The sequence below is a fragment of the Pan troglodytes genome, chromosome 12 (genome assembly GCF_028858775.2).
Source record: "Pan troglodytes isolate AG18354 chromosome 12, NHGRI_mPanTro3-v2.0_pri, whole genome shotgun sequence".
NCBI classification, from domain to species: domain Eukaryota; kingdom Metazoa; phylum Chordata; class Mammalia; order Primates; family Hominidae; genus Pan; species Pan troglodytes.
In genome coordinates this window covers 113,955,309-113,971,930 of record NC_072410.2, presented here as the reverse complement: position 1 = coordinate 113,971,930, position 16,622 = coordinate 113,955,309, and the positions used below count along the sequence as shown (strand labels likewise).

General features: G+C 37.2%; 1 protein-coding gene across 7 annotated transcripts in view; it reads right to left on the bottom strand.

The window, feature by feature from the left end:
- The window catches only part of MBOAT2 (membrane bound O-acyltransferase domain containing 2), a 151,023-nt gene that overhangs the window by 52,285 nt on the left and 82,116 nt on the right, over positions 1 to 16,622 (bottom strand). For all 7 annotated transcript variants that reach the window (XR_010149637.1, XM_063790131.1, XM_016946738.4 and 4 more), the window contains one exon: positions 3,226 to 3,321. Coding sequence is in view for 5 of the 7 variants with exons in the window: in XM_063790131.1 (XP_063646201.1) it covers positions 3,226 to 3,321 (96 nt within the window). In the remaining 2 variants the exon portion in view is untranslated. The remainder of the gene's footprint in view (positions 1 to 3,225; positions 3,322 to 16,622) is intronic.

Genomic DNA, 16,622 nt, shown 5'->3' with positions numbered 1-16,622 from the left:
TGCCACAATGATCTCCTTCAGCTAATTCGACTATCTAATCTTTATCAGTTCACTGATAATGGTCAAAAGTTTTCTCCTATACTATGCAGCCATAAAAAAGGATGAGTTCATGTCCTTTGTAGGGACATGGATGAAGCTGGAAACCATCATTCTCAGCAAACTATCAGAAGGACGGAAAACCAAACACCGCATGTTGTTATTCACAGGTAGGAAGTGAACAATGAGAACACTTGGACACAGGGAGGGGAACATCACACACCAGGGCCTGTTGTGCGGTGGGGGGATGGGGAAGGGATAGCATTAGGAGAAATACCTAATGTAAATGACAAGTTAATGGGTGCAGCAAACCAACATGGCACATGTATACTTATGTAACAAACCTGCACGTTGTGCACATGTACCCTAGAACTTAAAGTATAATAATAAAAAAAGTTTCCTCCTAATGGATAAAAATTATTCTTTAAACTTGGAGATTTATAAACAGGTTTTCTATCTTAAAAAGTCCAGGTCGTTTTTCTTCTACATATTTAAACATTTAAAACTGCATTTAAGTATTTAACTGGCATTTTATTTTTATTTATTTCATTTTTTTGAGACAGGGTCTCACTGTGTCACCTGGGCTGGAGTGCAGTGGTGCAATCTCAGCTCACTGCAACCTCTGCCCCCAGGGCTCAAGCAACTCTTCCCACCTAGCCTCCTGAGTAGCTGGGGCTACAGGTATGCGCCACCATGCCTATTTAATTTTTTGCATTTTTAGTAGAGACAGGGTTTTGCCATGTTGCCCAAACTCCTGAGCTCAGGTGATCCACCTGCCTTGGCCTCCCAAAGTGCTGGGATTACAGGCATGAGCCACCACACCCAGCCTTTTAAATATCAGCAAAATACTTCTAAAGTCACGTCCTATACAGCTGTTTTTTAAACATGCACTATGCTCTTAATGTCAATTGTCCTATGATCTATGAGGCCACGTGACTCATGCTTGCTGACAGGATGCAGGCACAAGTGTTGCGCAGGCACACCCTCACTTTGCTCACACTCACCACCCTGCCCTCAACTTCACCTAGAGGATTCCAGAGCCTGAAGGAGGTGGAACCACAAGAAGGAAGGAGTCTGGTTCCCTGAATGACTGTGTGGAGCAGAGACTCCCTTCTCAATGAACTGTAATGTGAATGAGAAATAAACTCTTATTACGTTGAGCCACTGAAATAATGTTACTGTTTTAAATGCAGTTAGCCTATCCCTAGATAACACAGAAATGTGAGGTAAAGGTCTTGAGACCGCCAAGAATTTGGAATAGCTGATGAGGAAAATAAAAAGGGTAATGACCAAGATCAAACTGATGGAGGGGCTGTGAGAGCCCAATAAAGACTGAGTCACACAAATCCATAGTAACACCAATCCACATGGTTGTACAATAAATTCAATGTGGCTATGTAAATCACTTTTTAAATCAAATGGTTAAAAGAGCAACAAAATATTTTTTAATGAAATATCATACGGAATCCCAAAATACAAACTAGAGAAATACAGAGCAGATGTGGCTGAAGCAAGACTGGAGGACCTAGAACCTCATCTGCTGAGCTCCTCCGACACCTGCAGAACCTGCCTGCAGAGTCCCAGGACTCTAAAGGTCAGTGTCAAAATTCATGATTTTACAGTATCGTTAACCTTAAGTTGCTAATGTTAATATTTGTTATCAACATTAAACTAATTAAAAGTATGCTTTTTGTTTCTATTTTCTACTATTAATAAATGCTTATTTCTCACTTATTATAATTCAAGTATTCAAAGCTCTTAATTTCTCTTTCAGATGGCACAGCTTTGTCCACATGGCTCCAGTTTCTCCATTTGTGTTGTCTGTTACTTTCCCCCATTTTTCTCACTGTATTTTCAACTTTCTTCTGTACTGAAGTATTATTCCCGACTCAATATATATTTAATGCCACCATGTGCTAAGCACTAGGATGCATGATGAACAAGACCAATATAGGTGCAAATTCTCAGGAGAATTCAATTTTCTAAGTGACTGCAATTCTTTTAAACTTATATAACTATTTCCCAATTTCATTACACTATGATGACAATGTGACCTGGGCTACTTCCTCAAGATCACGAAGGTTTTCACAGTGGTCCAGTATCTACTGGTCCTGCTCATGAGGTCATGTTTTCCAGGAATACCTACTATCCATAAACTAGATGGCCAGCATCTGCTCTCCTTTTCTGCCCTTCCAGGTGTATCTCCCAATTCCACTCAATAGCTTCGATTAACTAGTTTTTTAGTGCATTTAAATTGTTTTGTTTTGACCTGGGTTTTATTTGTTTTTGATGTAATTTCCTTTCATCTGAACCTATTTTTAAAATCTGTGTAGTAAAATATACTTTAATCTCATTAGGGAGAAAAAGGTATTTCCTCTTTCTCTTCTAAAACTCTCGTTTTATAGAAGTGATTTTTTTTCCCTGAGCTCATACAACTTTGGTCCATTTCTATTGCTGAACAATTTTTTTTTCAGAGGTAACATGATTTTTCCAATACACTTATCCTTACACTGGATTTACTGCTCATTACTTACGCTGTCCAGATGACTCAAGACTAGCCCAAAGCAGGCCTACTGTATCTTGTTCACTGGAGAAAGCAGTCAAGCTTGACATAAAAATATATGTATATAAAGGTTTATCTTCAACTTACCCATCTGGTACCAAAGTGTTAGCAGATGTCACTTTATAAAGATGGAAAGCAAGTTACTTCGTAAGAGCTTGTGCATTTATTTCACAACAGACATATAATCAGTTTTGTTACAGGACAAAAAGATTCATCTAGTACCAGGAAGAAAATACATCCCCTTTGAAGGAACAAATGCCAGAAATTATTTCCACTACTCAACTGAATACTGGTGTTGAATGGAAAACACTGAAAAGAGGTGAAATGCATAGAAGTAAAACGCATTCTTGAGCGCCTTCTCTAGGAAACTCAGACTGACCTAGCCCAAGGACCTAAGAACCAAAGGAAGTTCCATTAGGCAGGAAGAAGCAGAACAAGGCTCTTACTGACTTAGATAGTACTAAAAAGACTACTTACAAGAGAGAAATTCTAAATTTAGAAAGAAATTTTCAACTAAAATGTTTAATAGCTTTTCACTTGAACTACTAAATGCAAATATATTTTGTCCTTTAACCACCTTGTTGGAATGGATAAAACAGGCTACTGAATCAAAGTTTTCATCTTACCCTGAAAAATCAGCAGAATATTGTCCATAGTCAAAGATATAGACTCGAGTAACTTGGCACACTGTGAGGTATCCCAGAGCAAACACAAAGCAGTAACTGCAAAACAAAAATAAGCTACATTAATGAAAATAAGACTCATTTTGTTAAAGAGTACATTTTAAAGTAATTTATTAGCTAAATGATATGGTTCAGAAATTAAATATTACTAGATCTACTCTACAAACACCCTTCTTTAATAAATTATGAAAACTCTTTTTTAGTATCCACTTCAGTTTACTTGACTATCACCTTCAATGGTAAATTCATTTTATTCATTTCCTTCTGAGAGACATACACACACCACTTTACATATTTGAAATCAGGATCACAAGCATAAACCTGTGGTTAGTATGTGTTCCATTTATTCCTCCTTTCTAGGACACAAAAGTTAGCACAAAAATATTTGGCTAAGGTATATATTAAACAAATTCTTAATAGAATTTTGAAAAAAACTTGTCCTCGATAGTCTAAAAGCATACCTTCTAAGTATGAGTCGGGTGGCATTTACACACATTTCATAGCCATGAACACTTACTGATTTCTATAAACTTAAGATGCTTGGAATATAGTTACAATTAAAAACATAGCATGGGAAAAAGAACTTATATATCAACAGGAGAGAACAGAAACCCAGAAACAGACTCCAGAATATTTAACATTGAATAGGATGAAGGCTGCAATGCAAATTATCAGGGAATGGATGAGTTGTCATCTAATTGGTTCACAGTCTGGGTGGGGAAAAGCAAGCTATGCCTTCATCTCACACCGAAACAATTCTATGTGGATTAATGAATTATATGTAAAATATACAAGTACAACAAATAGGAACTGTGACTAAATATTCAAATGTTCTGAAATTTGGGAAGGACTTTCTAAGAAATATATGATATAGGAGAAATCAAGGGAGAAAAAAACCTTTAACTAAAAAAAATTTGACCAAATAAAAATCTTTGTCATGTAGGCAGTTCAGGTGGTTTTATGAAAGTTCTTCCAAACGTTTGACAAATAGTTAATTATAATCTTTTGAATTATTCCTGAGCAAAGAACAGGGAAGGAAAGCTTCCTAATTCAAATGTTTAACAAAGTTAATATATTCATGATTGCTGTATCTGACAAAAATAGCACATATGGATACCCATACACAAAGCATTGAGAAATCAAATTTAAAATAATTTCTAAAAATCATGTGGCAGACTGCACTTTCCAAAGATGCCCAAAACAGTATCTCCCATTTCATACACTGTTCTGCAGCCTGTCCTGCTCCCCGTCAAGAGGAGGAGTCTACCTCTCTGCCCACCTCTAACTGCCCACTTCTGTGGGCTGGCCTTCTAACTGCACAGACCAGCGGATTACAGAAGCAACATTTTGCTAGTTCCAGGTGTGAACCATAATTAACCTGGGAGTTTCTACTTTTTGCCTTTTAGAAGTTGGTTGTTGGGAAGAAGTGTGACCATCCTGAGACCACTGCATGTAGAGATTCTGGAGGATGAGAGACGATCCAGAGAAAGACAGAGAGAGAGAAAGAACAAGAGAGAAAAGGTGGGATAAAGGAAGGGTTGGGGATTGGGTTGGGTGTAGGTCCTAATCAAGGAACTGATCACACACATCTAGGGGACAAGGAAGGAAGGAAAGAGGGGTGAAGGAGAGAGGAGCAGCGTGGAGATGGAGAGTGAGGCACTAAGGAGCACCAAGTGGTTAGACGTGTGAGTGAGGAAGCTGATTCCACATGAAAAAGAGATGATGCTATCCAGTTGAACCCTTCCTGAACTGCTTATCCACAGTCATAAGCAACCTAATACAGAGTATCAATTTGTTTTAAGCCACTATGTTTTGATGTAATGACATAATCAAAACAGAAACTGGTAACTGAAAATGGGGTGCTACTGTAACCAAACACCTTTATGGAACATGTCAGATAAGAAGCCGTTTCTAAGAATCCTAAGCACATGCCTCTTAGACATTCTCTGATAGATAAAAAAAGTTTTTAAGAACCCCAAGGGTGTTGTCACACAGCACCCCAACTCTCAAAGTAGAAAGGAGGCTGTCTAAAAGAGATTTGTGGGTGTAGTTTCTGTCTAATGTAGAGGATTACAATTAGATACACAGGAAGCCCACATAGTTTTCTAATGGGCTTGTAAAATATTAGACTGAAAAGGAGAGACAGTTCAAAATGAAAAGAGATGTTTAGGTCCCCAAATTTTACCCACAGGAAGCAGTCTAGGAAAGCTATTCAAATGTAAAACCTGGCCATTTCTTATGAAAAAGAACGACTAGTTCAGGGTGTGGAGTCAAGAGCTCAGAGGATGAAGCCAAACACCACACAGATGCACTAGAAGGACTGGGTCTGGGCCCTAAATCAAGGAACTGATCACACATATCTGTCTAGATTTCACAATCACCATGGACTAGGGACTGAGAAGCGCCTTACAGTCCAATCATTTTCATTAACAATAATGTCTCCTACAGTTGTCCTATGGCTGATCATCACTGGATACTAGGTGTGTGAGGGGCAAAACACTTGTCCATTAGTCCACTGGTCCTCAAATCAAAAAGAACTGTACTTGAGGACCCACTCCAACAACCCTCATCCAGACCTGACTTAGATGACAAGATCAAGAACTTGAGCTTGATTCCCTAATGAAATGAGACTTTGGGGATCTTGGGAGGAAAGTGGGTAAACTTTCATGTAGGATTCATGTGAACTGTGGGGGCCAGAGGGCTGGCTGTTTTTCAAGACTGCTGCCATCAATAACATCCCTCCCTGTTGCACATGTCTCACTCTTTACATCAAGAGCTGAAAGAAAATTCTTGCTATGGTTTGGATGTTTGTCTCCTCTAAAACTTCATGTAGAAATCTAATCTCTAATGCTGGAGGTGGGGCCTAATGGGAGGTGTTTGGGTCATGGGGGCAGATCCCTCATGAATAGATGAATGCCTTCCCTGGGGGATGAGAAGGTGAGTGAGTTCTCACTTTATTTATTCCCTTGAGAGCTGGTTGTTAAAAACAGCCTGGCACCTCCCCGCTCTTTCCTCCTCTCTGGCCATGTGGTCTCTGCACACACTGGCTCCCCTTTCCCTTCTGCCACATGTAGAAGCAGCCTAAGGCCCTCACCAGGGGCAGATGCTCAGTGTTGAACTTTCTAACCATCAGAACCCCAAGCCAAATAAACCTTTTCTCTATAAATTACCCAGCCTCAGGTATTCCTTTATAGAAACATTACATTAAGACACTTTGCCGTCCCACCCCCTTGAATCTATGCTAGACTTAATAATTTATTTTTACCAATAGAATACAGGGCAAATCATAAACAGAATTAAAAATAAAAATCACATGATATCTCAACAGATGCAGAAAAACGATTTGACAAATATCCTGCATACCTTTATGATTAAAACCCTCAGCAAAATTGGTATACAAGGGACATACCTTAATGTAATAAAACCCACCTATGACAAACCCACAGCCAACATAATACTGAATGGGGAAAAGTTGAAAGCATTCTCACTGAGAACAGGAACAAGACAAGGATGCCCATTCTCCACACTCCTCTTCAACATAGTACTGGAAGTCCTAGCCAAAGCAATAAGAAAGACAGACAGACATAGAGAAAGACAGAAAGACAGAAGGAAGGAAAAGAAAGAAAGAAAGAAAGAAAGGAAGGAAGGAAGGAAGGAAGGAAGGAAGGAAGGAAGGAAGGAAGGAAGGAAGGAAGAAAGAAAGAAAGAAAGAAAGAAAGAAAGAAAGAAAGAAAGGCAGGCAGGCAGGCAGGCAGGCAGAAAGGGCATCCACATCAGTAAAAAGGAAGTCAAACTGTCCCTGTTTGCTGACAATATGATCGTTTACCTTGAAAACCCTAAGGACTCCTCCAGAAAGTTCCTATAACTTATTGATAAAAGAATTCAGCAAAGTTTTCTGGATACAAGATTAATGTACACAAATCTGTAGCTCTTCTATACACCAACAGCAACAAAGCGGAGAACCAAATTAGTAATTCAACCCCTTTTACAACAGCTGCAAAAAAATAAAATACTTAGGAATATACCTAACCAAGGAGTCAAAAGACCACTACAAGGAAAACTACAAAACACTGCTGAAGGAAATCACAGACGACACAAACAAATGGAAACACATCCTATGTTCATGGATGAGTAGAATCAGTATTACGGAAATGACCATACTCCAAAAGCAATTTACAAATTCAATGCAATCTCCATCAAAATACCACCATCATTCTTCAAAGAGTTAGAAAAAGCAGTTCTAAAATTCATATGGAACCAAAAAAGAGCCCGCATAGCCAAAGCAAGACTAAGCAAAAAGGACAAATCTGAAAGCATCACACTACCTGATTTCAAACTATACTATAAGGCCATAGTCACAAAAACAGCATGGTACTGGCATAAAAATAGGCACACAAACCAATGGAACAGAATAGAGAACCCATAAATAAACCCAAATACTTACAGCCAACTTATCTTCAACAAAGCAAACAAAAACGTAAAATGAGGAAAGGACACCCTTTTCAACAAATGGATAATTGGCTAGCCACATGTAGGAGAATGAAACTGCATCCTCATCTCTCACCTTATACAAAAATCAACCCAAGATGGATTAAGGACTTAAACCTAAGACCTGAAACTAATCCTTAGGCAAGGATTTCATGACCAAGAACCCAAAAGCAAAGCAATAAAAACAAAGATAAATAGTTGGGACCTAATTAAACTGAAGAGCTTTTGCACGGCAAAAGGAACAGTCAGCAGAGTAAACAGGCAACCCACAGAGTGGAAGAAAATCTTCACAACCTATATACATCTAACAAAGAAATAATATCCAGAATCTACAATGAACACAATTAGTAAGAAAACAAACAAACAATCCCATCAAAAAGTGGGCTAAGGACATGAATAGACAATTCTCAAAAGAAGATATACAAATGGCCAACAAACATATGAAAAAATGCCCAACATCACTAATGATCAGGGAAATGCAAATCAAAACCACAATGTGATACCACCTTACTCCTGCAAGAATGGTCATAATTAAAAAAACAGTAGATACTGGTGTGGATGCAGTGCTCAGGGAACACTTCTACACTGCTGGTGGGAATGTAAACTAGTATAGTCACTATGGAAAGCAGTGTGGAGATTCCTTAAAGAACTAAAAGTAGAACTACCATTTGATCCAGCAATCCCACTACTGGGTATCTACCCAGAGGTAAAAAAAGTCATTATTTGAAAAAGATACTTGCACACGCATGTTTATAGCAGCACAATTCACGACTGCAAAATCGTGGAACCAACCCAAATGCCCATCAATCAACAAGTGGATAAAGAAACTGTGGTATATATATACGATGGAATACTACTCGGCCATAAAAAGGAATGAATTAACAGCATTTGCAGTGACCTGGATGAGACTGGAGACTATTATTCTAAGTGAAGTAACTCAGGAATGGAAAACAAAACATCCTATGTTCTGATATGTGGGAGCTAAGCTATGAGGATGCAAAGGCATCAGAATGATAAAATGGACTCTGGGGACTTGGGAGGAAGAGTGGGAGGGGGGTGAGGGATAAAAGACTACAAATATGATACAGTGTATACTGCTTGGGTGATGGGTGCACCATGATACAGTGTATCATGACTGTAGCCAGTACAGCATAAACAGAAAACGAACAAACAAAAAAACAAAAACGATCTCATTAACATAAGCAAAAATATTAACCAACATTCATATTGGAACTACATTCATTTGCCAATAATGTGAACAACTACTTTACTAAATAGGACAGTAACCAAGCATTTATTTATAGTCATTTTTGTCAAATTACAGTTGAATTGCAGCCATAAGTTAGCTGTGAGAGTTCAGGAAAAAAAAAAAAAACAATGAAAGTGTTTTGTGAGAATCAACGAGCTATACGGAATTGAAAATAAAGAATATTCTATTCTCATTATTATTTGTAAATTGTGCACTAAAAGTCTGTTAAACTTGTAAAATTTACAATAAACTCATGTATGCATATTTATGCATTTTTTTCCTAGAAAGCCAGTTAGTTGTTACTTACCAATATACCCCAACTAGCCACATGTAGTTACTGAGCTCTCGAAATGTGGCTAGCACAAACTGAGATAAGCTGCAATTGTAAAATAAACCCCAGATTTTGAAGACTAAGTATAAAAACAAAAATTGTTTTCATTGATTACACTTGAAATGATATTATTTTGGCTATATTGGGTAAAATGAAATGTTATTACTAAAATATATTACTTAATGTGCTTTTTTTCCAGTTTTTAAACTGTGACTACTGGAAATTTCTTTTTTTGTTTTTTTTTTTGTTTTTTTTGAGATGGAGTCTCACTGTCGCCCAGGCTGCAGTGCAGTGGCGCAATCTCGGCTCACTGCAACCTCCACCTCCCAGGTTCAAGTGATGCTCCTGCCTCAGCCTCCCGAGTAGCTGAGACTACAGGTACCCGCCATCACACCCAGCTAATTTTTGTAATTTTAGTAGAGATAAGGTTTCACCATATTGGCCAGGCTGGTCTTGAACTCCTGACCTCAAGTGATCCACCTGCCTCAGCCTCCCAAAGTGCTGGAATTACAAGCATGAGCCACCGTGCCCAGCCGGAAAGTTTTAAATTATATCTGTGGCTTGCATTGTATTTCTATCACAAAGTGCTAAATAGTTTTCCTGAAAAAAGGAAAACGGACACAGCTGGTGGGGCTTTTCACATTTTTGCCATTCTCTCTACCTAGAATATGGATCTGATGGCTGCTGTAGCAGCTATCTTGCACCCATGAGGTAATCAGCTAAGAGGCAGAACAAGGGAGGAAACCTGGTTCTTTAATGACATTGTTGAGCTGCTATATTGGCTCTGGACAATCTAACTTGAGAAAGAATTCTAGGTGGTGGGGTTTTTTTTGTTTTGTTTTGTTTTGTTTTGTTTACTGTCTGTACTCCTCCAAAAGCACATCAACTTTTGTTGCTATCTTGTCTTTTAAATTAGACTGCAGGGAAGGGTGTTGGGGAAAGCCTTTGATTTTTCAAGTTCACACATCAGCAGAGAAAGCAGACATATAAGCTACTATGTGCACAAATTATTTTCAGTGCCACAGTCCATTTATGAATTTCACTGAATGTCTTCAAATAGAAGAATATACATGCAAATAAAATCCAGAGCGACCTGGACTGGATTTAAATAACAGTCCCAATCACTTTTTATTATTCCTACCTGTGTGACCTTAGAAAGTGACTATCCTTCTGCATCCTGGTTCTCTCACTTCTAAAAGGTGGACGTACTATTCCAGGGATCCTGGCTATGGTAACCCCATCACTGTCATCTCACCCTCCTTGCAACTGACTGGTTTATGGGAGGCAGAAAACTTAGGTCTGGTTGATGAAGCATGACACAGAGCTTTTGGAAAGGCCTTTCTTATTCTTAGTGTGACACTTGCTGTTGGCACGTCTACATGTGCAGGGTCCATCTTTAGCTTACAAGGAGCTAGCCTGAGGACAAAGTCAATATGCTGAGATGGCAAAATAAAAAACAGAACTTGGTGTTTTGACGCCCTCATCAACACTGAGCTGTTGAATTAATGAAAACGAGGTGCCTTGTCTCGTGACTTCCAGCTTCGAGAGGTAACTTTCTCTGCTGTTTACACCGTTCAGATACTACTATAAATTGGGATTTCTACTCTTCACAGCCAAAAGAATTCAGATATGATTATTACTAATATCAAAATAAAATCAACAGCTTCTGTAGAGTTCTAGAACAGAACATTTTCTTATTCATTGCATAAGAACTGTTGAATTGCTGCCTCATTTCAAAAGGTGAAACCACATCTAAAATATCTGTTCACTTACGTGTTGGATATAGAGTGGAAATTGCTCAGGGAAATTGCTAATTCCCATGTAGCAGCAACTATGGGAATTAATGAACTAGAACTGCTGAAGAGAACTAAAAACGAATTCTTCTCAAAAAAGGAAAAACAGGTGATGTCACCAAAAGGTTCAAAATCCTGATGGGAATGAAAACAAAAACTAACAAATGAGTGTTTGTTTTAACATGATGAAATCAAATTAAACGGTTTACTCCAAGGTTCTCAGGCTTAGACAGCTTTGGTTGTAGTCCAACTGCATAAAAGGCTTGCACATTTGAATACTAACTTTTTTATCTCTATTCTGCCTTCCCCTCTGTTTATATTTTCCAAGACTGTTTACTATGCACCTTTTGTTTTATAGTGTTTTATGCACTTATTGAAAAGTTAGGGGAATTACATTACCTGATTTCAAGACTAAGTATGAAGCTTTGGTAACCAAGACAGTATGACACTGGCCTAAGGTCAGACACATAGATCAATGAACAGAATAAAGAGTACAGAAATAAAGCCATACATAGATGGTGAATTGCAATTCAAAAGGAAAAAGTATTTGCAACAAATAGTGCTGGGACAAATGAATATACATATAGAAAAAATAAATTTCAACCCTTGTCTCTTAACATACACAAAAATTAACTCAATATGGATCATTGATCTAGGCATAAAAACTAGAACTGTAAAACTTCTAGGAGAAACTATTCATAAACCAAGGGCAGGCACAGGTTTCTTAGTAAAAGATAAAAAGCTCCAAACTAAAAAATTAAATTCACTTCATCAAAATTTAAAAGTTCTGCTCTTCAAAATTCACCACTAAGGAAAGGAAAAGGCAAACATAGGTTGAAAAAAATTTTCATAATTTATCTATCTGACAAAGGACTTATATCCAAAACATAGAAATAATGAATTATAAAAAAAAATTAAACCCAACAGTCAACAGATATGAACAAAATGTCCCCAAAGAAGATATACAATTAGTCAAACAGTACAGGAAAAAATGTTTGACATCATTAATCATCAGAGAAATCTAAATTAAAATCATAATGAAATATCACCATATCTGTCAGAATGAGCACCATGGAAAAGGCTGAGAACACCAACTGCTGGCGGGAACAGAAAGGAACTGGCGCTCGCATACACTGGCAGTGGGAGTGTAGAATGCTACAATCACTTTGGGAAGTTTGGCAATTTCTTACTGGATTAAAATATTTTTATTCGATGCTCCAGCAATTCCTCTCCTAGGTATTTACACAAGAGAAATGAAAATATGTATCAACAAAAATACTTGAAGAATGTTTCAGAAGTTTTACTCCTAATAGCCCATTTTTGAATTTTTAAAGAACTCAAATGTCCATTAATAGGTGAAAGGATACATAAATTGAGATATATTCATACAATGGAATAAAAAGGAACAAACTGAAACACAACAACAGGGATGAGTTTTTTAAACATTAAGCTGAGTAAAAAATGCCAGACACAAAAGATTACATAAAGTATGATTCCGTTGCTATGAAATTCTAGAGCAGGCTAAATTGATCTACGGTGACAGGAAGCAGATCATTGGTTGCAGGAGACAGGATGGACTGATTGCAAAGGATCACAAAGGAACTTTTAGGGACAAGTGAAATGTGCTATATCTAGATTTAGGGTGGAAGTCACACCAGTCTACACGTTTGTCCAAGCTCATGGAACAGGCAGCTTTATTTTATTTTAGATAAGTCGTACTTAAATAAAACTGATTAAGAAATTATTTGGAAACAAACAATTTTTGCACAAGCCCTTTGCAGATTCCTTCTTATCCTGGGGTCCCAGGGTTCAGTTTGCATCTTTTCTCCATTTACATTCATTTTCAAGAGGAAATGGGCACAGTGTACAGTGCCTCTAAACAATTACAATAGTAACATCAAAGATCACTGATCTCAGATCACCATAACAGAGATAATAAAGTCTGAAGTGTTGTCAGAATTATCAAATGTAACACAGAGACACTAAGTGAACACATGTTGCTGGAAACCAGCACTGATGGATTTGCTGGGTGCAGGGATGCCACAAACTTTCTGTTTGTTTAATAAAAAGAAAAAAGGCAGTATGTATAGTGCAATAAATAAATGGAGTGCAATAAAATAAAATGGAGTGCAATAGAACAGATGTGCCCATATTTGTTTAACCTGAATTATAGTTCCTATCAGAAAGGCAGAAGGAACAGTGAATTAAGGAGCTGTTACTGCTCCAGGCCTAAAAGGCTTGCAAGCCTCGCTCAAATAGCCTTTTTATTAAACAGCTTTATTGAGGTATAATTCACACACCATGAAATTTACTTATTGTAAGTGTATAATTCAACAATTTTTAGTAAATGTGTAGAGTTGTGTGACCATCACTGCAAGACCACTGCCCCAAGAGTTCCCTTGTGGTTACTTGCAGTAATCCCTAATTGTACCCTCAACCCTAGGCAACCACCGATCATTTTCTGTCTCTAGATCTGTCTTTTCTGGGAGTCTCATGTAAATAAAATAAAACAATATGTAGTCTTTTGTATCTGGCTTCTTCCACTTAGCATGCTCTTGAGGTTCATCCATGTTGCAGCATATATCAGCAGTTTGTTCCTTTGTAAACTGCTGAATAGTATTCCATTGTATGGACATGCCGCATTTCGTTTATCCTTTCACCAGCCGGTGAATATTTGGGCTGTTTGAAGCTTTTAGCTATTATGAATAATGCTACTCTATGTGGACATACGTTTTCACCCTGGGTAGAAACCTAACAACAGAATTTTCAGGGCATATGGTAAGTTAATGTTTAACTTTCAACCAAAATGTTTTCCAAAGTGACTACAATTTTTATGTTCCTGTAAGCAACGTATGAAGATTCTAGTTTCTTCATATCCTCACTAATGCTGGGTATTGTCAGTCTTTTAAATTACATCCATTCTAGTGGATATATAGTTGTTATTATATAAAATAGTTTTAATTTTATTGTAGTTTTAATTTGCAATTCGCTAATGGCTAGTGATCTTGAGCATCTTTTAATTTGCATATTGGCCATGAAATGTCTAACTAGCAATTCTGTCCATCTTTAAATTGGGTTGTCTTCTTAGTATTGATTGCACGAGTTCTATATATCTTCTGGATCCAAGTCCTGTATCAGACACATGTTTTGCAAGTATTTTTCTCCTGTGGCTTATCTCTTCATTTCCTTAAAGGTGTCTTTTGAATAGTAAAAGTTTTAAATTCTGAAATATGAGTATTCAATTTTTTTATTTTATTATGATTTATTTTTAATTTTTTTTTTGAGACAGGTTCTCGCTGTTTCCCAGGCTGGAACACAGTGGTACAATCATAACTCAATGTACCTTGGACTCCTGGGTTCAAGTGATCTCCCTGCCTTAGCCTCCCAAGCAGCTAGGACTACAGGTGTGCACCACCACACTGGGGTACTTTTCTACTTATAAACAACTTTTTTTTAAAAGATGGTGTCTCACTATGTTGCCCAGGCTGGTCTCAAACTCCTGGCCTCAAGCAATCCTCTTCCCTCGGCCTCCCAAAGTGCTGGGGTTACAGGCGTGTGCTATCACACCCAGACAATTTTTTTCTTTATGGGCAATTCTTTGGTTGTCATATCTAAGAAGTCTTTGCCCAATCACAAGTCACAAAGAATTTATCTTGTGTTGTCTTCTGAAGTTTTATAGGTTTAGCTGCTACATTGAGGACTAAGAGGCATTTTGAGTTGATTTTTATGTATGATGTGAGGTAAGGGTCACGTTCATTTCTGTGCATATAGAAACCTGATTGTCCCAGCACTGTGTATTGAAAAAACTATCCTTTCCCAACTGCCTTGGCACTTTTGTCAAAAATCAACTGACCATAAAGGTTTATTCCTGAACTCTCAATTTTGTTGCAATGATTTATATGTCTATCCTTATGCCAACAGCACAGTGTCTTGATCACAGTAGCATGAGTTTTGAAACTCAGGAGTGTAAATCTTCAAACTCCGTTATTCTTTTTCAAAATTATCTTGGTTACTTAAGGTCCTTAGTATTTCCATATAACTTTTAGGAAAAGCTTATCAATTTCTACCAAAAAAAAAAAAAACTGCCAGTGTTTCTGTTAGGAATTGCATTAAATCTATAGATGAATTTGTGAAGAAATGCCATCTTAACAATGTAAAGTCTTCCAACTCATAAATATAAAATACTTCTCCATTTAATCTTCTCTCAGGAATGTTTTACAGTTTTCAAGTGCAACTGCAATTCTTTTATTAGATTTATTTCTAAGTATTTTATGCTTTTTGATGCTGCTGTGAATGGAATTGTTTTTATACCTGCATTTCTGGATTCTCAATTTGTAGTATATAGAAATATAACTGACTTTGTACACTGGTCTTATAAACTGCAACCTTGTCAGCCTCATTTATTAGTCCTGAGTCTTTTTCTGTGGCTATTCCAACACTCATCTGGTTTCTGTTTGCATGGCTTATGTCTTTTCCACTCTTTTACCTTCAGCCTATTCATGTCTTTAATGTGTTTTACTGGTAGACAACATATAGTTAGATTTTTTTTAATCCAGTCTGACAACTTCTGACTTTTCATTGGCATTTACTGTAAGTATTTATATGGTTAGATTTAACCTGCCGTTTTGCTATTTGTTTTAGCTATGTCTCAGGCCTTTTTTGTTCCTCCTTTAGTGCCTTCTTTTGTATTAAACAAATATTTGGTAGTGAACTATTTTAATTCCTCTGCTGATTCTTTCAATGTATACTTTTTAGTTATTTAGTGATTGCTCTAGGAATTACTATGTGTCTCATTTCATCACAATCTATTTCAGATTAATACTGACTTAATTCTGACAAAATTTGGCCAGCTTGCTCCAATTCAGCTTCATTTTCTCTGTCATCCTTTGAGCTATTACTATCATATATATGGCATCTACATATTTTATAATACCAATAATACAGTATTATAATTATTGCTTTAAACACTCTTAGGTCCTTTCAAAATTAAGAAAAGAGACATGTATATAGACTTCCATATTTACCCACCTATTTACCATTTCTGGAGCTTCTCATTCCTTCCTATGGACTTCCTTTCGACCTTAAGGACTTCCTTTGGAATTTCTTATAAAGCAAGTCTTTGTTTATCTGGGAATGTCTTTACTAAACCTTCATTCTTGAAGGATAATTTTGCTGGATCTAGAACTTGTAGTTGCAAATTTTTCCTTCGGCATTTTGAATATGTCATTCTATTTCCTTCTGGCCTCCACTGTTCTGATAAGAATTTTATCATTGCTCTCTCCATAATGAGTTGTTTTTCTCTCACTGCTTTCAAGATGTTCTCCTCGTCTTTGTCTTTCAGCAGTAGGACTTAGTGAAGATCTGTTTGTGTTTATCCTACTTGAGGTCTGTTGAGCTTCTTGGATCCACAGATTAATGTTTTACATCAAATTTGGGATATCAATGGCCATCACTTCCTCAAAAGCTTTTTCTGTCCCTT